Raw genomic sequence first — 21,229 nt, 5'->3', positions numbered from 1 at the left:
TTATAAATATCCCAATCAACAAATAAGAGTTTTAACCTCATCACCAGCAGGCTACATGAAAGGGAAGAATATTAGAATTATTTAATTCTACACAAAAAAAATTAAGTTTATGTGATTTGTGAGGACATTCCATAGGCGTAATGGTTTTTATACTGTACAAACTGTATATTCTATCCCCTTACACTGCCCCTATCCCTAAACCTACCCATCACAGGAAACATTCTGCATTTTTACATTAAAAAAAAAACACTGCTTAGTATGTTTTTAAAGCCATTTGAAAAATGAGGACCCCCAAAATGTCCTCATAAATCACGTATTTTCCCGAGTGTCCTCATTTGCAGGTGTGTTATCATAAAAATGTCCTCAGTTGTCATGAAAACAAGTACACACACACACACACGTTGTTTTCATGTTTTATGGGAACTTTCTATAGAGACAATGATTTTTATACTGTACATACTGTATATTCTCTCCCCTTACACTAACACTACCCCTAAACCTACCTATCACACACAACTTTCTGAATTTTTTACAATAAAAAAAAAAAAAAAAAAAAAACTCACTTAGTATAAAATTGATAGAATATAACCAAAAAATGTCCCCACACGGACAAAGATTTCGGATATTGCCATCTTTATGGAGACATTTTATCCCCATAATGTAGAGTTTACCAGGGCAGTCTGCAGTGGTCCCATATTCACCATCATTTAATATCTCAGTAAAATAAAACGCAAATGTGCATTATGGGACATTACTGCTGCTGACACATCTAGTTCAATTGACATATGACATATATGATATGAATCAATACTGAAGTGTCTTGAGTTTATAATTATCTTTTAAATCAGAGAGACTCTTCACACTCGCATGTTCTATATTATTCCCAGTGAGATCCAGTTTTCTCACGTGTGAGGAGTTTGATTTACTATTCCAACTATTTCTGCTATATGACTTCTCTGACGAAAGCAACACTGGTCTGTGTCTCCCTCTGTTGACGGAAATGCAAAAGACATTTATAGCAATTTATGTTCATAGCAATTTATTTATGCTTATAGCAATTTATGTTCATCTTTAATGTTTAGCTTCAGGAAGCTGATGTTACGTAATGGAAAAGTACAAGTACAGGGTCTTCTGATGGAAAATTATTAAAACAATATGGAATAGTGACAGACTGAAAAATCATGCTCGAAGCTTTTAATAATTTTGCATTAATCACATAATTCTTAAAGCTGATCCCTTTTAAAGATTTTTATAGCCTATATATTTATGAACACTAGAATGAAGTAACCGAGTTTTCTCTCGCTTCACAGTTTAGCATATTGGCACGTTTGTGGCAGCACTGACGTCAATGAAGGACACCTTTCTCAGTGACACACACACACACACACACACACACACACACACACACACACACACACACACACACACACACACACACACACACACACACACACACACACGCAAAGGAGTGTTGTGATTGGCTCAAAGAGACTTGGAGGCGGGATCAATCGTCTATTCCAGCCTTCTCATTGGTCAGAGCGGTACAGTATGTGACGAGTCAGAGCGTTAAACTTTTCTGTCCGTTCCGCTCGCTTGACTCAGACAGAGACACACAGTCAGGCTGTTTACTACAGCATTCTGCTGCTTTACACAGAGCAATTCCAAAGATCCAACATGCAAATGACACAAAGACACTAGTTCAGAAAGAAAAGGTGAGTAGATTTCTGCATAATTGTGTCGTTAATATTTATTTCATTTGTTTTTCCTAGAGAGCAGCAAAGCAGAGCCGAATTCCCACCTAGAAATACGGTTAACGCGATTGTGCGCTTTGTGATCCTTCATGTCGTCACTCATAACCGAGCGTTTAATATTGAACATATGCTTTGTTATGTGCTATAATGTCAGTGGATGTGTTTTCATTAGCGCTTTTGTTGTCTGTCCTCGCGCAGCTGTCACTGCGGATGTTCGTGCGCTCGTGCGTCACTGTAATGTCGTCACGTGACTCAGCGCACTGCAAACTTCAACGCGCTTTGTGACTGTGGCAAATTCCAGTCACCGAAGCAAATCAACCAAACCAGTTATCTAAGCGTGCATTTAATCATTATTTTACCGAGACATTTGAGAAACGAATCCAGAGGGTACATTCAAAACAACATTTACCTATAAAATTATACATCGCTCGAGCCTTCTAAGTTCGTTTACATTTTAGATGACGTCGGGTGACGTAACATCATCGTTTGTTACGCGTCAACAAAACGCGAACGAGTCCTTTTCTGCCAAGACCAAATGATTACAAGCTAACCAGACATTCCTGTTTATCTTTGAGCAATAACGGTTTATGTAAATAGCATATTAACACTTTTACTATTTTCTAATCTATAAGTACATAGGCTACTATCCAGATGACAACAACATACCTGTGCAGATGCATCCCATAATGCAGTGCGCTCACATTAAAGTAATGTGGGCCATGACATGTAACATTTCTTTCTCAGTTTGATGGGACTGCCAATTTAGCGCTGCATTATGCAAACGGGTTCACACTAATTTGCACACTAACCCTAACACTTTGCAGTTAACAATACACAAGTATTCTGTTCAGACCATAGACACGTGTATGCTATTGTTCGGACCAGAGGAGCATAGGTTTGGCTGGTTAGCTTTGCAAGTTACCCGCTGCTAGTAAATGTCGCAACTCATCATGTGACCAAAACCTCTTTCTACATTGAAGACCATTGAAACGATCCTTGTATTCTGTGTTTGTTCATTGGCCAGAGGAAAATGAGCCTGGTTTCTCCCAAGGTGTTTTTCTCCATTCTGCCACTGTTGTCTTACAGAGCTGCTGTACAGCTGAAATGAACTGTTTGCATCATTGAATCATTCTCCTGTTATCACTGTAAAGCTGCTTTTTGAAACAATCTGTATTGCAAAAAGCGCTATATAAAATAAAGGTTACTTGACTTCTGACTTGATGTTTTACCAATGAACAGGGTTTTTTAGGGTCCTTAAAAGTGACATAGACTTGTTTTCCCTGATTAGACTGCTGTAATAATGGGCCCTGGCGACTGAATGGCAGCTAATAGCCTTTGTCAATGGAGGTCAGTAGGCTAATGTCTGAACCTGCGGTGCGGTTTAAATACTCTTTTTCCAGTGACGTACCAACTTAAGGCAAGACACCACAGCTAAATAGGGAACAGAACAAAACTAGATTTCACCATACTTTCCAAGTTAAATAATCACTGAACATTAAGACAATTTAACAGTTTTTTGAAACGTAAAGTAAAAAATATGCAAATTAGATGATCTAATTAAATATGCGCTGATTTGCATACATTTCCAGAACAGAAAGGTTCAAAATTGTTACTGTAACTGTTTTTCCAGATGGGATTTTGGATTTCTCTTCACCACATGAACAGCCAGGAAAATACATTCTCACCATGTTTTTAGGAATAAAATGTTATTTGAAGAAACCCCTGTGTAAAAACCTTCAAATATAGCTAGGAATATGTAAGGTTTGGTTTGTACGTGCTGCTGAATTGGAAAATTACCTTGAAAAACATACATTGTAATTGAAATCTACAGACACAAATAGATAAGTGTCATAACATAAACACTTAAATGTGTATTTTGCATGTTTTCGTTCCACTAGTCCAGAACACGTTATAAAAGATCCCCGCTCATGACAGCGGACAAAAATATACATCTTAAAATTAAACCAAAATCTCAAAATTAACCAATTCATGAAATAACAATTGTTTTACCTGTAGTTTCTTGCCATAAAGCTCTTTTAGTCATAAATAAATAAATATATATTTTTGTCCCACGAATTAAGAATTTGTTCCCTCATTTTAGAAGTGGATCAAAACCTTTCATCAAAGTTATACATGAATTGTGAACAATACCCGTTCATGTCTTAGGACAACTTTGATTAACTTTTTTGATCCACTTCAAATGTTGACTACTGTAGTTCATATAATAGTTGCATGTGGGCTTCTCAGAAGTGCTTCACACCCCTCATGACCCTCTTGCCCCACAGATGGAGGACGTGGCCTCAGCCCCGGCTCTCCCAGGCCCGTCCCAGCCCACGTTTGCCCGCCCGCCGGCCTCCGAGCGTCGGAACCGCAAGTCCGGCACGGCCAACATCTTCCAGGGCGTGAACCTGCGGCAGCTGAAGCGGCTCTTCCAGGCGGCGGGCGACCCGGACGCGGAGCAGAGAGCCCGGATGGTGTGGGGGAACCGGAGAGCAGCGGCCGGAGAGGACGGGGGGGATCAGGAGGCGGAGGATGGAGGGATGGCGGAGGTGGAGACGGGTCTGGCACAGGCGCTGGTGGGACTCAGGGTCCGAGCGAGGAACAGAAGCGGCCTCAGGGTGGAGTCTCATAAAGACACGACGGGGACGAGATGGGTCCGAGCGTTTGGACACCTCAGGTGAGAGACACTGAAACTGGTCATTTTAAGATTAGAAATAGTATTCATTAAAGCATTTTTCTGAGTAATGTAAGTATTTTATCTCAGTCATACACACTCAAACTGAAATGATCTAAAAAATAATGTTTTTTTAAAGTTTTGTTAACTGTCACTTTGAATCATTGAATCAAATGATAAACAATAAGATGACATATTCTCCATAAAGCAAATTAAGCTTACTTTAGGAGAATTTCTCTTAAAAACAATACAAAAATAATCCTCATTACTTCCAATGCAAGAATATTGATAATTGTTTTTTTATGTAATAGATTTTTTATATTTAAATAATATATATTATTTATAAAATAATACAAAATAATTTAAAAAATCATGTTATTTATATTGGTAATGTATTTAAAAAACAAATAAAAACAAAACAAGCCTTATTCTCATTGTGATGCAAAAATAATAATGATAATTATTTATATTGGTATTTATACACCAGAAAACCCCAAAACCTCATTCTTGTTACTTGCAATGTAATAAAAATAATAATAATAATTATTATTATAATATTATATCGATAAACAAATTTAAGGAAAAACAAAACAAAACAAACAAACCTCATTCTCATTACTTGTGATGCAAAAATAATAATGCTACATTATTTGTATTAGTATTTATACATCATATTGCCATTTGTTTACTGCCTTTATGCTGATTGCATTAAAAAAAATCTTTCTATTGCTGTATTTTAGTTTACAGTATTTTAATACAGTAAAAATTATATTTCAGACCAATGAGAATTAAGTGAACAATTAAAAGTTGTGTGAAAATGTTCTTAAGTGTCACAAAAAAGTTGCAAAAACACTTTTTTTTCATTAGTTTTTGGGGTAATATGTGACTTGGACATGATTTTGCAGGGTTCATCCTCGTAGATTTACTTAAATGTCTATATAAAGCTCAATTCTGACACCAGCTTCACTGCCAGTGTGTGTGTGTGTGTGTGTGTGTTAATGGAAACACGCTAATCTGAACAAATGTAGGTCATGAGATCAGCCACTCAAACCAGGCACGCTAAAGACCCTGTAATCAGACTAGAATATCTAGCATGGGTCACACACCTGTGAACATTAGATGAGAATAGTGTAATCATATAATTCAATTCAATTCAATTCAATTCACATTTATTTGTATAGCGCTTTTCACAATACACATCGTTTCAAAGCAGCTTTACAGAAAGTGCATATTACAATTTAGAGTCTGTTATCAGAGGAGACTAAGTTATGCATTTCAGAAATGTACACATACAAAAATCAGTTAGTTAAAAATGTATTAATTTAAACAATGTAATAATTTAAGGCAGAAACAATGAGCTCATTGAAGTAATGAATACTTGTTTGTTAACAAATGATTATGACATTTAGAAAATGTAGCATTATATAATATAATGATCTGCATCTAATAAGTTGATGCATTATTATTTGATCATCCATAAGGATCAACGAGTGCTCACTGGGACAGACTTCTGAAGTCGTAACTGGAGAAGATAAAGACGACAACGATAACGATGATTCGTCTGCTTTGGGAGCCTGTGGAGGACAGAGCTCTTCTGAAGCTGCTGGATCATGTGACCAAGCTGACTTCCCCGAGGAAGAGACTCAGGGGCCCTCGGGTGGCCCTCGATGGAGCTGGAACGCCGTGCAGGAGAAAGATCCCGAGCGCTACCTGCACCGGATCCGGCACTGATGCCGACAGCGGGAAGTGGAGCAGCGTGGGATTACCGAAACGCATTCAATCAGATTACAGCCTGAGAGACTCTCCGTCAGCGCAGATTTACTTGAAGCTGCCGCCTCAATCAAACACTAGTCTTAATCGAGCAACGATCAACACTACAGCACCTGACACTAACAATAATCCCGCAGGATTCCAGTCCTGCCGTACCTTAATGAACTCTTGACGGGTTTGTGCCATTCTCACATCCTCGGACCCGGTCGCACAACAGCAGTCAAACACTATTAGAGGGTTAGTTCACTCAGAACTGATTATTTATACTCGTGCTCATGTTGTTCCGAACCCCAGATGACACAATAGATATTCATGCTGCTCTTTTCTACAGAATGTGAGTGAACGGTGTTGAGCTCCAGAATCACCGCAAAACTGGTTATAAATACAGCTCATGCATCATGAGTCAAGTCATGTGACTGCAGGAGATTTGTAACATACTGCATGAATCATATAGACTTTTTTTAAACTGCCTTTTTGGTCTTTTTTTTTTGTGTGTGTAGGGATGCACCGATATTAAAATTTTGGTCTTTATATTTGAAAGCCGATAAATCTAAATCCAAATTTTTTATATAATTTTTGAGAGCCTGATTACAAAAAACAAAAAAGTCTCACCATTAACAGCCATGTCCCAAGCACACAATTATAATGTTCTCATTATAATTTCATGTAGCCGATATGACAGACTTACATTTTCCTTTTTTTAAGTGATTCCAATCATATTTCGAGCAATTAAAAACCATCATGTTGAACAGTGCGCATCTGAAGTGTCTCAGCTAAAGGAAATAATACACATTATTTATCGGCTATAATATATTGACCTAATTTTCTTATCAGGCCGATAACGATGGCGTTAAAAATGAACATATCGGCCAAAACCGATATATTGTACATCCCTAATGTTTTGTGTCCATGCCCATTGTAATTATATTGAAAACTGAAACCGTACTGGTATGGAACAACATGGGCGAGTTTAATTTTTGGTGAACTCTCTCTTTAAATGCAGTCTCATCGAAGCTTCCAGAGCCCCTATCAGCTTTTATTTACCACTTATATGAATGTATGGGGCCGAAGAGTGTTGGATTTCTGTTATTTAACGAAATATGCTTGTATTGTTTCTTCCAAAACACTAGTTTCTCATTAGTCCCTCTTTTTCAGGGAGTGTTCTGCCTTCCAGTGGTATTTAATGTTCAATATCTAAAAATATAGAAGAATGTATTTGCATTTGCTGCGACAGAGCAGTCCTCTTCGAATCATTAGTTGTTTTAGATGTTTTAGCCTGTGGTAAATATGTAAATGATGCATTAGTATATAGAGGTATGCTGGACACTAATCATTAGTGCTGAATATTTAATGTCTTCTTCTGTCACTTCGACAGACATTTATAGAAGCAATACAGATGAAACCATGTAGCCAAAACCCTGAACACTACAACATGCACAAGAACAAGAGTTATTTTTTTTCTCTTTGTCACTAAAGCTGGAACTTCCAATTAAATAGTTTTTGAAATGAAACTCGAGTCCGTTCTTTTTATTGAGTATCGCACTGTTATAGCTTTTAGCATCTTTCATTAAATACATTACATACAAATTATACAGTCCATTGTCACGTTTTTAAGGTCCGTTTTTTTGACACCTGTGAATACACTTTTTAAAAAATTATAGTATCTTCTGATTTTTTAAACGAAATCAAACTATGAAGACAAAGAAGGATGATGTCACCGTGAGAATGGAACGTTCCAGTGTTTCTGCACATGCTCAGTCGAGCTCCGAGGAGACTCCGCCTCCAAACACACGTGCACGTAAAAAAAAAAAAAAAATTAGAAAAATATAATGCTAATGGAAAAAAAGCAGAGGATAAAGTGTGTGGCTTTCCAATGATTGTGAGGAAAAAACAAACCTAACACAAAGGCAAGAAAAAACAGAAAGCGCCTATGAATGAGCAGTAGTTCCAGTCGTCGAGCGTCGAGGTTTCACTACAGCAGAAAGTTTCTCCTTCACTGTCTTACTGACATGCAAGTCATTCTGAACGCGGCTTTTGAGTGTTCGTACGGTGTAACAGTCCACAAGGCAATGCTCTCCTTCAGGATTATGTGTGTGGAAAAGGCTTCTCGTCAATTACTGGATCTTTTCCCACTTGCATTTGTTCCCAAAATGGCAATGAAAAACAAAAATGCAACTAAAATCAGGTTGCACACACACATACACGCACACACAGATAAAAGCCCGGATCACCACCAGGTGAAGAAGGGTCTTCTGCTTTGGAAGCTCTGCGTGTAGGACTCGCTGTTGGCCCGCTGTGGCGCTCGTGCCGTCTCCACGATGACCGGCGGCATCTGGACCAGCTGGAGCGGCGTCTTGCCTTCCCGCAGCGCCTGGCTCAGATTCAGGATCTAGAGGAACAGGACATGAGCGGGAACGTCTCAGACAGAGAAGTGCATTGAAAGAGATGTCGAGAATGAGAGCTGCCCGCCCAGTTTAAGCTCTTTTTTTTTGTTGCAATTTTTGTTTTTGAACCATATTATAGTCCACATGAATCCATTCCCTTCTTGCAAACTACAGTGCAAGGACATTTTCAATGTTTAAATTATGTATTATGGCCGTATAATCGGGCCAAGCGGATTGGCTAAAAATATTATCACAATATTTTTTTCCACCAATCAAATAATCATCAAAATGGTGTCTGATATAATTATTATTTCATAAAAGGTTACACCCTATTTTAAGGTGACGTTTCATAATAGTGGTGACAAAACTTTTATTTTGGGCGGGTTGTCATGAGGACTTGAGTTTCACTGCGTATTTGACATCAGATTCTCAAAGATGTAGGCTAAATATAAAATATTACTCGAAAAGTTTATTATCGATATTGTGGATTAATATTTCTCAGTGAATATCAATACTGATTTATTGCCCAGCCCTACCGTATAATATAATAGATGAGTGTTTTCAGTGTCTTTAAACACAACTAAAAAGATGTTAAAGACTCACCTGCCCCCTCATGACTGAGACCTGCTTCTTGAACTGTCCTCGGTCAAAACCCGGATCTTTCTGTCAAAGTTAATGCAAGTATGAAGTCAATTCTGAGCATTAATTTAATAAAGCATACAAACATATCGACGAGTCCCCAGGTAAATTTAATGACTTGCCTTAAAAAGCTCGTAAAGATCTTCCTCAAGGTCTTTGATGAAGTTTGGGTCGGAAAATTTGGGAAGAACTAAATCTCGGATCTCTTGGGAAAAGGCAACTTTAGCCTGTGGCAGCCACGCCCAGTAAAACGGATCTACAGGAAAACACATTCAATAAAAACACTGAACTACAACAGATGAATGAAAACACCTCAATTTGCAGTGATGAAGCTGGTATTTAATACTTATCAGGAATATTACAATGTGACTGGCCAGTGGATGATCATGTGTTTGTGAGGTGGATGATGATTGGCTTACAGGCTCTCCATGAATCCGGGTGTTTGAGAGGGAAGGCCAGACCATTGTCAATGGCTGCCAGTTTAATGATGGGGTCCTTCACTAACACCCAATCACTGTCCTGGATGATAAACACAAACACGAACATGAAAACACAAGAAAGGGATGGAAAATTTCCCATAAATATCTAAAATAGCAGCCGGTCACTCACCCTGTTGCTTGACGTATCCATCGGATAGTCATATTTTATGAGCCAGTTGTCATTTCCTCGGTCTACAGATCACACAAACACAAACAATGCATGTTAAAATAAAGACAATACATCCTCTGGTGCTCTTCGTGTGTTTTATTTAATATATTTTTTATACTAAATTATATTTACGCTGAATTTATAATCCATTTATTCACTTTTTAAGCATAGACGAGAAAATTACATTTTTAACTTAAACTGTCGTAAATCTTGAATGCTTTAGAGCAGAGGTCCCCAACCCCCGGGCCGCGGACCGGTACCGGTCCGTGGGACATTTGGTACCGGGCCTCACAGAAAGAATATATAACTTAACGTATTTTCCGGACTATAAATCGTTCCGGAGTATATGTCGCATCAGTAAAAAAATGCGTCATGAAGAAGAAAAAACATAATATAGCCTAAGTCGCACTGGACTATAAGTCACATTAATTTAGAAATGTAGCCTATTTCACAAAAAAATATATATATATAAAAAAAAAGAATAATAATAATTGTTCGGATGGGACTGTTCACCCTTACGGACGTGCAGCGCTCTGAAAGCGGCACAAAAAGACTGCTTTAAAACTTTCACAGAGACCTCAGACAGAAAGCAAAAAGCCTGTCTTTAAATTGTATTTCGTTTTGTATTAATTGTATCTTAATTTTAATCAATGTTTCATCACCCAATTGCCAGGATTTAATAATAAGTAAATATAATAGAAAATATTTAATCAGGACACGGAGGCGCGGGCGCGTGAACTGGAGCTGATCTCATAAATTAACCGAAATTCCGCGGAGAAGGTAGCCTACTTGCCTCACAGACCTGAGACATAGAAAGCTTGAAATGTCTAATTTTAAACAGAACAATTCAAAACAAAAGAAAACTGACTGTTCTCTGCTTATGTAATTCGTATATGTGCATTTCTCTCTGGCGCGTTCACTATAGGCATACTGCGAAGATCGAGTCAGCATTGTCAACTTCATCTTTGCACAGAAAACACTTGTTTAAACAATTAAAATGTCTCCTGCTATATTTTACATATTCATAATCATTCATTTTGGTTCTTAAAATCGGTTCTTTGTGACAGCTTTTAGGTGCTTTATTGGCAGCGCCACCTTACATCACATCAGCACCGTAAACATGGAGATTTTTTTCTTTTGGGGGGCTTTTTGTTTGTGTTCAGGCTTTCTCAGTTGTCTTTAGGCGCGATATTACGAGTACCCTGCTAATAAAATTGCAAGTAAGCCTACACATTGGATTCACGTTTATTATTATATTTAATTGTTTTTTATATTTTTTTTATATTTTGTTGTATTTATCCGCCGCACCTTAAAGGCCGGTCCGTGGAAATATTGTCTGATATTAAACCGGTCCGTGGCGCAAAAAAGGTTGGGGACCGCTGCTTTAGAGCACAGACTTAAGTTTGATTTCTTTTCAAAGACGACACTTGGCAGATTATTGCTGATGTAAAATAGTTTAAAAAAGTGAACTTAAAAAAAGGTAACAGAATTTTATGTGTATTTTTATGAAAAATGCACAAAAATATTATTTTCAATTTGTTTATGAAATATGTATTTTCAAAAATGCTTTAACTCTAAAACTGCAAGAAAATCTAAGCCATAAATCTAAACAAGTTGTGTTCCAAATTTGAGCTTTACATCTCAAAAAATTAGCTTTCAGTAAGATTTTGTTCGGCTGCAGTACCAAAAGTTTCCACTAGATAAAATTTGTCTCCCATTCATTTCCAATGCGCTCATTATTGACCGCGAGGAGCACAAGTGTGACAAGTTTATTTAGGCCCATTTAACCTTTTCGAATCATGTCCATGATTTTTGAGGTTTTTTTGTGTTCAAATAGCAAGTGCCAAAACCTTTACCAATTTTCGTACCATTCCAATGAAGTAAATAATTCGGGGGGAAAAAAATGACGAAGAGCACCAGAAGGTTAAAATGTGTTTTTGTCTTTTTTGTTTGGCCTTTGCCCGAGGTTACCTGTGTTTCTGATTATGTAATCCAGCACCACCAGTCTCTCAAACTGTAGCTGGAGTTGGCGATTAGTGTTTTCGGGTAAAGGCTCGGCCTCGAACCGCCGCAGCCAGAAATCTGCATCTTTATACCCCTCTACGAAGAGCTGGAATGAGCCCACCTGCAAAAGCCAATAGAAACCAGTTCACAAACCTACAACAGCCAACAGAAACTAGCATCACACAATGATGTTAAAATAACAGTGTATAAACCTACAAGAGCCAAAAATGTGTCATCTTCCTCCAGGCAGAAAGGTGGCGCTGTTATGAAGCTTACCTTAGGTGGCAGGCCAATCCGGTGGAAGCGTTGGCCCACCTTGGGCACTTTTTCTAAAGCTAACCTCTTTCCTCTGGACTTTACTCGATCAATGGCACTGTAATTAAAGGTCTCGCTTGCTAAATACACCACCTAAGAGAAAGAGAAAACAGAAAACGCTTTATATAGGGGTGTGTTCACACTTGTAGTTCAGTTTGCTTGGTCCAGATCGACCATCTGGTCTCTCCCTTGAATCCAACACGGAAGTGACAAACTGCAGTTCATCGACTGGCCACTAGAGACAGGCTGCAAAAGAGAGTCAATCCCATAAACCCCCCCATGTTAAAATGGCCAACTTTACAGCAGAAAAAACATGTTTACAGCCTGGTGCAAAAGTGGTTTTGGTCTAGATAGCTAATTTTGGCCTTCATGAAGATCTGCTGTGAGGAGAAGCGGTTCTGACGCCTTTACCTAACTGTGATGAGCAACATTGCAACTATAACGAGAAAAAACACGTATGCTTGAGCATTCTGTCCTTTTTAGGGTCGCATCTTGTCACATCATGTTTTTGGTTCGTTTAAGGCGGGCGTACACGGTGCGATTTTTGCTGTTTTTACGAGCTCGCAGATGATTTTTTTCACTCGGGAGAAATCGAGTGGAATCGGTGATGCTCGCATGGTCGTGGCTCGCAGCGTGTGAGAGGAATTACAAGCCGCGCCGAGCACGTTATGAGCACCTCCCCGACCTCCCGATCATTTTTAAACATGTTTAAAAAATTCGGGGAGTCGGCCCGATTTTCACCAGCTGTCCCCTATTACCAAATCATACACAACCACATGGGGCTATACCTCAGTAGCAGCAACCATACAGCGTGCGCATACACTCTCTCTCTCTCTCTCTCTCTCTCTCTCTCTCTCTCAAGTTTGTATGTTGAAAGGCTACTGTTCTCTGCTTTACAAAAAATCATTTGCACACACATTTCTGTCATTTTTTTCTATCTGAAGCTTTGCCCGCATGCGGTCTCTGTGTTTAGCGCGAAAGCCCACGTGATTGCTGACGGCTCGGGATAAAATTCGTGCAGGACAGTCGTGCCGTGTACCAGCTGCTTTGACGCGATTATGAGTTAAACTGACTCGCAACGTGTGCAATATCTCACGACCTCCCGAGTGTCCGATCCTGGTCCGAACTCGCACCGTGTACGCCCGCCTTTACATGTCTTTGGTCCGTGTTGCTTTCATATTTTATTCGAACCGCACCAGTTTATTTGGAAGTGGACTGAGACTCGTCTTTTCAGCGTCTCGCTCCACTTGTTTGGTGCACCAGGGTTCAGACGGCAACGTTCACACATATTCAAATGAACCGCACTAACAGAGCAATCGCACAAGGGTTCACTTTAATCCATCCAAACACGCAAAGTGTGATAATACATTACACAGTCAAACCAAAATGTATTCAGACACCTTCAACATTTCTTACATCATCACAGTTTATTCGCTATAGTTTAGACCAGGGTTTCTCAAACTCGGTCCTGGAGGGCCACTGTCCTGCACAGTTTAGCTCCAACACTGATCAAACACACTTGAGCAGGCTAATCAATGTCTTCAGGATCACTAGAAACTCACAGCTAGGTGTGTTTGATCAGGGTTGGAGCTAAACTGTGCAGGACAGTGGCCCTCCAGGACCGAGTTTGAGAAACCCTGGTTTAGAAAATGGTAATGAAATATGACAAGAACTCAGTTATCAAATCAGTTGATATTTCACTGGTTTTGGCCATCCTTCTGTTAAGCAGGGTGAACGTTAGTTTGACATGTTCCCCGACAGCCGATTAATGCAAATTTTACCTCAGACGAAATTCGGGCAGTGTCAGAAGATTTGACTCACAGTCCTGCAGTGACTCTCCTACGATGACCGACAAATTGTCTTCGTGTTTCAAGACAGGCCGTGACCAAAACTAACGTAAGAGATTTCTCTGTAGCCACCATTTCAAACCCGTGTGTAATGCTGCTCACTGTCACCGAACGTGTCATTGATTGATGATGTAAAACTCCGGACAAGTTCTTGCGTGCGTCCGTTTTTAACGTGTCTTGACTGTCGTACAGTCTGACATCAATGACGACTGAGATCCTACAGTGTGACATGGCTTACAGCGATGATCATGTACAGTCTGATAAGCAACAATCGTAAAGGATGATAATAAATCGCACAGTGTGCACCCGGCTTTAGACTGTCTCACACATGAATTATGTTGAATATCTGTCAGCTGTTAAATTTAACTACACAATTATATAATACCAGTTTAGGTCAACAAATTACCAAGCAATGCTTCATTTAGTTCAGTCTGTGTGTGAAAATGTCGCATTAGCAATTAAAGAAAAAAACACTTCAGCAAAATATGATCAGCTCAAAGTGTCTGAATAATATTTGGTCCCAAATTTTTCATAACGTGTGAAGAATATTTGGGTATAATATGTCACAGTTTACTTTATTGTGCTCTCCTCGCTTACATAAATGAACTATAGTGTCCTGCACACACTAGTAAAAAATAAAAAATGATATCTGGTGTCTGAATATTTTTTGGTTTGACTGTACACCCTAGGACATGTCAGTCTTCTTAGTCAACTCTACTCAGCAATAGTGCTGGTGTGTGAGTGTGTGTGAGATAACCGTTATGTTTAGCCTGCGGTTGACTAGTTTGTTTTCATGCGTGCCAACAACAGGAAATGAAAGAGGTTAACCAACAAGCACAAAACCATCACGACTAAACGTTCTCACGTCCTCGTTCACCGTGGTTTTGGTTTCGGTTTCAGAGAAGATGCTCATGTGTGGGTGGTGTTGTCACACCTTGGTGCGCGGCACGATGTTGAGCTCTAGTTTCTGGTCCACTAAACTGGCGCCGGCCTCTGACAGGTAACCCTGATTCAGCACCAGACAGTCCCGGCCGAAACAGCATGGACAGCAGAGCTTCTGCAGCCATTTGGTCCATTTGGGGTTCAGCTGGCCGTACGGTTCCTCGTTCTTTGGTTTGTAGACTCCGATGACCTTCTGTTGGGAGAAAAAGAAGATATTTCAGGTCAGGTGTTTCATACATCTGAAACACTGTCTTTCACATGTACCTCTTTAGCTTGTCAGTGAAAAAACATTTAAACTCGAGAGACAAATCCCTTCAACGCTACCATACACTTTATATCTCACATCCGAGGCCCTGTTTACACCTGATATTAAGATGTGTTTTGGTCGATCGGATCACAAGTGGACGATGCTAAAGGTGTAAACGGGGTTTAAAGCGTTTTGAGCTCGTCCATTTTCGACCACTTCCAGAGGAAGTTGAAAACACATTTAACCGGATTGCTTTCGTAGTGTAAACAAATTCGATGTGGTCGAATGTGTTCAAACAGCCACAAAAGACCGTCTTCTCTCCGTCTACTGATCTAATGCGGGAACATTATGGGAAGAGCTCTAGCCAGATGGGGTTTAGGCCCAATCCAAATTCAACACTTGACTCCTACCCTTTCCCCTACCCCTCTGTTGCACGTTCACATGAAGTGGTAGGGTTGTCTCGATTCTCTTTTGGTTGGAGGGGTAAGAAGGAAGGGCCAGATATAGCCCTTCAAAAGAAGATTTTCGGGACCACGCTTCAAACTAAGGGGTATGAGAAATGTCCCAGCATACACCGGCTACAGAGGCAACACGGCTGCTCAAGCGAAAAAGGAGTTATGTTACATTCATTCTTGTGTTCATATTTACGGTCATGTTCTACAAAGAAACATTTGCAACTGAGATGACTACAGCTGACGACGGCATCTTGGAAGTTTGTGATAAACATCTGCGCATCTCCTGTGACGTAGGCACTAACGACGACGTATTAGCGGTGTAGTAGTGTTGTCCCATTTCTTAGGGGAATATTTTCACCCCTACGCCTTGCCACTCTGTTTCAAGGGGCAAGGGGAAGGTGAACGGTTAGGGGAAGGTGAAGGGGTATAAAATAGATTTGGGATTGGGCCTTAAACTATCGGCTTCAAACTAAACTATTTACCCGCCCATAGACCCTCCCCTCGAAGAAATCAGGACAGAAGTGGCTGAAAGTGGACAAAAGAGACGGATTAAAACACCAGGTGTGAACGGGAATGTGTCTCCCTCGTCTACTTGTGATCCGATCGACCAAAACACATCTTAATACCAGGAGTAAACAGGGCCTGAGACCAAAATCACATTCACAACTTCACGCTAAACCAAGCGAGCTACATTTTCAGCAATCACAGATCCTTTGCAGAAACGTGTAAATTCTGTTGAGGTTGAAACACTGCAACTGGAAGGCAACCATTTGCAAACTATCATTCAAAAGTTTGGCATAAGTACGATTTTTTTTACATTAATTAATACTTTTATTCAGCAAGAATTATCAACTGTGATGGAAAAGGCATTTATAATGTCACAAAAGATTCTAGTTCAAATAAATGCTGTTCTTTTGTCATATTAGACTCATTTCTGAAGGATCATGTGACACTGAAAATTCAGCTTTGATCACTGGAATAAATTACATTTTAACACATACTCTCATAGAAAACAGGTATTTTAAATAGTAATAATATTTCACAATATTACTGTTTTTACAGTATATTTCATCAAATAAATGAAGCCTTGGTGAGCAGAAGAGACTCTTTCAAAAACATTACAAATCTTACAGACATGCAAGCTTATACTCCCAACAACGTTAACTCAACAGTTACTCATTCTTCCTTGTTTTCAGACACATCAGTGATTTCCACATCTAAAAGTGACCTTTAACAAAGACTTCATCTGGTCTCCGTGACTCATCTCTGATTTGATTAGAAGTGAATGAGAAACTGGCCCGGCGCACCGCCTGACTGTGCATGTGGTCATGTGCTTAGAGACTCACCAGTGAGCAGATGAAGCTCGCAGGCGTGATCACTGCCGAGAGGTCGAACACCAGCCCTTCCCCGTTCAAGATCAGGGGCCGGTTGCATAAACTGCTGAGACTAGTCTTTAAAGTTAGTCACCAGCTTGCTAGAAAACATCAGATCAACTCACTTCTGTCCCCTACAGGCCGCAGCGTTTAGCACATCTCAGTCTGAATAACTAAACTCATCATGACTAATAATCATGCCCTAAATGATTACGGCCAGATTCAAAAACTCTCCCAAATTACTTCATAAATGAAAATTTTGTTTGTTTGCAGCTTGTGTAACTTTTTTTGGTCACTTCTGACTGAAAGCTCACAACCTTTTCCCTTTGTATTTTCAGATTAAACATTCGACTCTTTAAACTACACTGAAACTAAACCAGAACCGAATAACACGATGGGCCAGAGAAATACCACAGAAAACGTAGTAAATCTCGATTCCTCTTCATCTTGATGGAGTGAAACTGTTTGTTCAACTCCATCTTTTCTATAAGGATTATTCACTCAGTTCTGAACAGGCACAATAAAACAATCAGTCGGTGTGTGATAAATATAATCAATAGAACTCATTTTAAACTTTGAACACTCGTCGAATCTAGTGTTGTGAAGCGAATCAAAGTGCAAACCGGGTCCAAAGCCCAGAGTTTTGACGCTTTGTGATTCTGTGGCTGAATGAAAGAAAGCCTCATACTCGTCTAACACACACTGCAAAGCCATAATCGCAGAAGTCATATGGCAGAAATTAGGCGGGTTAACGCATGTGACAAGTCTTAAACCAGGACTTAAACTATGACTCTCTCATGGTATTTCCAGCATTTCATTTAAAGAAGTGAGGAACTGTCTATTTACTGATGAAATTACCCATCATTACTAAATAACCCTTCCCAGTTCTGCCTTTTTAAAACACTTTTGAAACACTTTTGATAATAAACCCCTTTAATACACTTCTCTCTGCTGTAATACTAGATGTCAGGGTTGTTATTGTTAATGTAAAACTGTTAAAAATCCTTTTTGATCCAATAAGAGTCATTGAATCATTTTATAAAATAGGTCTGGTCCATTTTAAGTACTAAAATTAATGAAAAATTAAGCTGAAATAAAATAATAATAAAAAAATATAATAAAAAATAAGCTGAAATAAAAAATAAAGCTAAATAGAAATATTTAAAAAACTAATAAAAATGACAAAGGCACATATAATTTTTTTTAATTAAATTAAAATAAAAAGTTCTACTCTAAATACCATAAGTTTAAAATAATACTAAAATGACAATGCACACAGGAGAAATCTGTCATTATTTCTAAACGCTCTTTGCATTTAGTAAGTTACAGCTCGACTGACAACAATGACCAATAAAAATATTCAGGTCATGTAATATTTAACTTGATTGTACTTCAGCTCAAGACTTACTGACACTTATGTCTTCTCTGTAAGCAAATAAACATGGAAACTTTACAATAAGGACCCACTAATTAATGCATTTACTAACACACATTAATACGTTAATCTTTGTTATCGTTAGTTAATAAACATAGAATTGTTCATTGTTAATTCATGTTAGCTCAGGTCCATTTAATAATATAAACAGATACAACTTTTTGGTTTTAATACTGTATTAGTAAAACTGTGAGGATAGACGTGAAAATGCACTATCCAAACTTAAATGGTAGTAATTCATAAACCTTTGAAATACAGAATTAGGTTGGTCTCTTTTTAAAGAAGACACTCCGGAGAATATTGCTGAAGTGAAAGTGAAATGAAAAAATTTAAGTTTACTGTAAGGCAAATGTATTGCACTAAACAAAATTATTTAATTTTAAATATATTTTACAAAAATAAATTAAAATTGCTATAAAATCAAAGTCACGTCAAACCAAGTTGTGTTCCAAATTTGAAGTCGATACCACAAAAATTAAAGTTCCCATGAGATTTTTTTAGGCGTAATACCAAAAATAGCCACCGGGTGAAACCCACAATCCATTGAATGTTTATTTGATGCGTTCTCCTGTAACAAATCAATACATTTCTGTCACAATATCACACAAAACAGTCACCAAATATGGAACCTTGAGTCTCAGACCATTCCAACGATATGTGATTTGTCAGGATTCGGAAAAAAACGAGAGAAAAAAAATATAGAAAACATGACTCCGCCCACTAGGGGAGGGGCCACTAAAAGGATTTAAAGTACCGTTTCCATGGTAACTCAATGTCCAAATTCAAAATGGTTTTTCCATGTTGAATTTTGAGTATTTAAAGCTTTCAAATGATACCTAATTTATGATGATTACTCAAATTTGTGATATGGACAAAAGGCAATAAAAAAAAACAGCACCACGGGGTCAACAAACGTCTTCATTGTTAGTTCATTTTTTAACTAATGTAGTTAACTAATGTTAATAAATGGAATATTATAGAAAGAAAAGAATCTCATAGTATCTTCCTGATCAAGCCGATCTGTGTCTTTTATGAGAGCTGTTAAACCTGTATTCTGGTTTCATGTAAAAGTAGTAGTGCGTAATGCGTATCTGCCTCTATGATAATAAAGCACTGCTCTGTCGTTCCTCTGAAGAGAGAGAGAGAGAGAGAGAGAGAGAGAGCTTCAAAGAGAAAGTGCTGGTAAGCCTTTATTTTATCGATCAAAGACCTAGTGAGCTGCCAACTGAGGCATCATGCCCAAAACCAGTCTAATGTTGAACTACAGCCCTGATAAAGCTGTTCTCCTGTATCATTCATGTGTCCAGCGACCCTTACCTCCATTTTACATGTTTTTATCTCCACACATCACATGTCTCATTCATCATTTTTATAATTAAGGATTGCATATTATCTGGGCCTGAAACAAGGATGAAGGTGTGAAAAGCTTCAGATTTTCAATATCACATTAATTTGACAAACATACATAGAAGTGCCTGCAGTTGAAGAAACGTCCTGTAAAAGCTCAAACTTCAGAGTTGTGTTTTGCATCACTCGAGGCCTGACCTGATGACACAGCTGTTACTGTGATCTCATCAATACACAGTTACACACACACAACACGCTCAGCTCGTGAATAATGCGCATGAAACTGATCACATGTAACGATTACAGATATGATGAACTCTCACCCCTGTTGAATCTTTGACGAAGTAGCTGCCGCTGGAGCCCTGATAGATGCGCTCCGGGTAGATGCCCTCCTCGATGGCCCGCTCTGCCTTCCGGATAATCTCTCTAAACTCCGGGTCCTCCGGGAACTCGTTCCTGTGCGGGTCCCGCGGCGACGCACCTCGATCGCGGTCCAGAAGCGGCTGTCGCTCGCGGCTCCGTCCGGGACTCCCTGCCGGCAGACGCACCACTGAGCCCGGCGTGCCTCCAAATCCACCCCGGGGACTCGTCGGCTCGGTGGGACCGTAGCTGAAATCGTTTGAATCGCGAAGCGGAGAGACTAGCGGGCTCGTTTCGTCCATCTCGGAGAAGGAGATGGGGGGAATGGGGGAATTACCGGGGACAAGCGTTTGTTTGTTGCTGTAATGAAATGATGCGGCTTCGTACAGCAAATCGCCAACAAACAAGTCACATGACAGCCCGCTTCCGTATAGAGGCGGGGACGCTGCGTCATCGCAATGACACTGGCCAATCAGCGCTCGAGAACGCTCTTGTTTTTCCATATGCGCACTGTGATTGGTCAGAATTGCACCACCCACATCGAACATGTGACAAAGCACAACATCACTCGAGTTAACGCTAGAATTGTACATTTTGAGAAGATATGAATATGAGTATGGGGTGGATATGTATGCATAGATTGTGTACATATGGGAATGTTATTGTTATATTATATTTTTTATGAATATTGTTATGTTGTGTTGTGTTATGTTATGGTGTCCTTCCTTGTGTGTGGTGTAAAGTGAAGCCAAAGACAAATTTCCACTTATGGATAATAAAGGAACTAAACTAAACCTAATTATAACGACAGAAAAAAAGTGTTTTGAAATGAATGTTTTATATATTAAATTATAACCACAAAAGCATGAAATAAAAAAAATAAAAATAAAAACATGGAAATAAGAATCTGTTAACTATATATAAACAATGGATACGTTTAAGCCAGCCTGTTGCTAACGAATATCTGAATGTGCTTCCTGGAAGACTTAGATAAAAGCTTATTTTAAACCAGAGATCTTTGTGATCTATAGACTGTAT

At 39.0% G+C, this 21,229-nt stretch overlaps 2 protein-coding genes across 2 annotated transcripts; one reads left to right on the top strand and one right to left on the bottom strand.

Annotated features, from left to right (window-relative positions):
• The first annotated feature begins 1,566 nt into the window (after window positions 1-1,566).
• Window positions 1,567-7,706, top strand: avpi1 (arginine vasopressin induced 1). Its single transcript, XM_084401740.1, has 3 exons — window positions 1,567-1,712; window positions 4,037-4,428; window positions 5,907-7,706. The coding sequence occupies exons 2-3, from the start codon at window positions 4,037-4,039 to the stop codon at window positions 6,154-6,156; spliced, it is 642 nt and encodes a 213-aa protein (XP_084257866.1). The 5' UTR covers window positions 1,567-1,712; the 3' UTR covers window positions 6,157-7,706.
• Window position 7,707: 1 nt separating this feature from the next.
• Window positions 7,708-20,630, bottom strand: pi4k2a (phosphatidylinositol 4-kinase type 2 alpha). The gene is made up of 9 exons (XM_084401739.1): window positions 20,155-20,630; window positions 14,967-15,167; window positions 12,147-12,278; window positions 11,838-11,991; window positions 9,828-9,889; window positions 9,638-9,737; window positions 9,341-9,474; window positions 9,183-9,242; window positions 7,708-8,584 (listed from the first exon to the last, which is right to left on the bottom strand). The coding sequence occupies exons 1-9, from the start codon at window positions 20,491-20,493 to the stop codon at window positions 8,423-8,425; spliced, it is 1,344 nt and encodes a 447-aa protein (XP_084257865.1). The 5' UTR covers window positions 20,494-20,630; the 3' UTR covers window positions 7,708-8,422.
• Between the last annotated feature and the right edge of the window lie 599 nt (window positions 20,631-21,229).

Source organism: Rutilus rutilus, assembly GCF_951802725.1.
Source record: "Rutilus rutilus genome assembly, chromosome: 2".
Lineage (NCBI taxonomy): Eukaryota > Metazoa > Chordata > Actinopteri > Cypriniformes > Leuciscidae > Rutilus > Rutilus rutilus.
Note: the sequence above shows the minus strand (reverse complement) of the source record. Positions and strands in the feature narration are given on the sequence as shown.

Excerpts from the sequence above, each read along its gene's own strand:
- avpi1 (XM_084401740.1), top strand. The coding sequence starts at position 4,037 with ATGGAGGACGTGGCCTCAGCCCCGGCTCTCCCAGGCCCGTCCCAGCCC. Across the intron at positions 4,429-5,906 it reads CGAGCGTTTGGACACCTCAG|GATCAACGAGTGCTCACTGG; the intron begins GTGAGAGACACT and ends ATCATCCATAAG.
- pi4k2a (XM_084401739.1), bottom strand. The coding sequence starts at position 20,493 with ATGGACGAAACGAGCCCGCTAGTCTCTCCGCTTCGCGATTCAAACGAT. Across the intron at positions 12,279-14,966 it reads ACATCGTGCCGCGCACCAAG|GTGGTGTATTTAGCAAGCGA; the intron begins GTGTGACAACAC and ends TCTTTCTCTTAG. Across the intron at positions 9,243-9,340 it reads ATCTTTACGAGCTTTTTAAG|AAAGATCCGGGTTTTGACCG; the intron begins GCAAGTCATTAA and ends TAACTTTGACAG.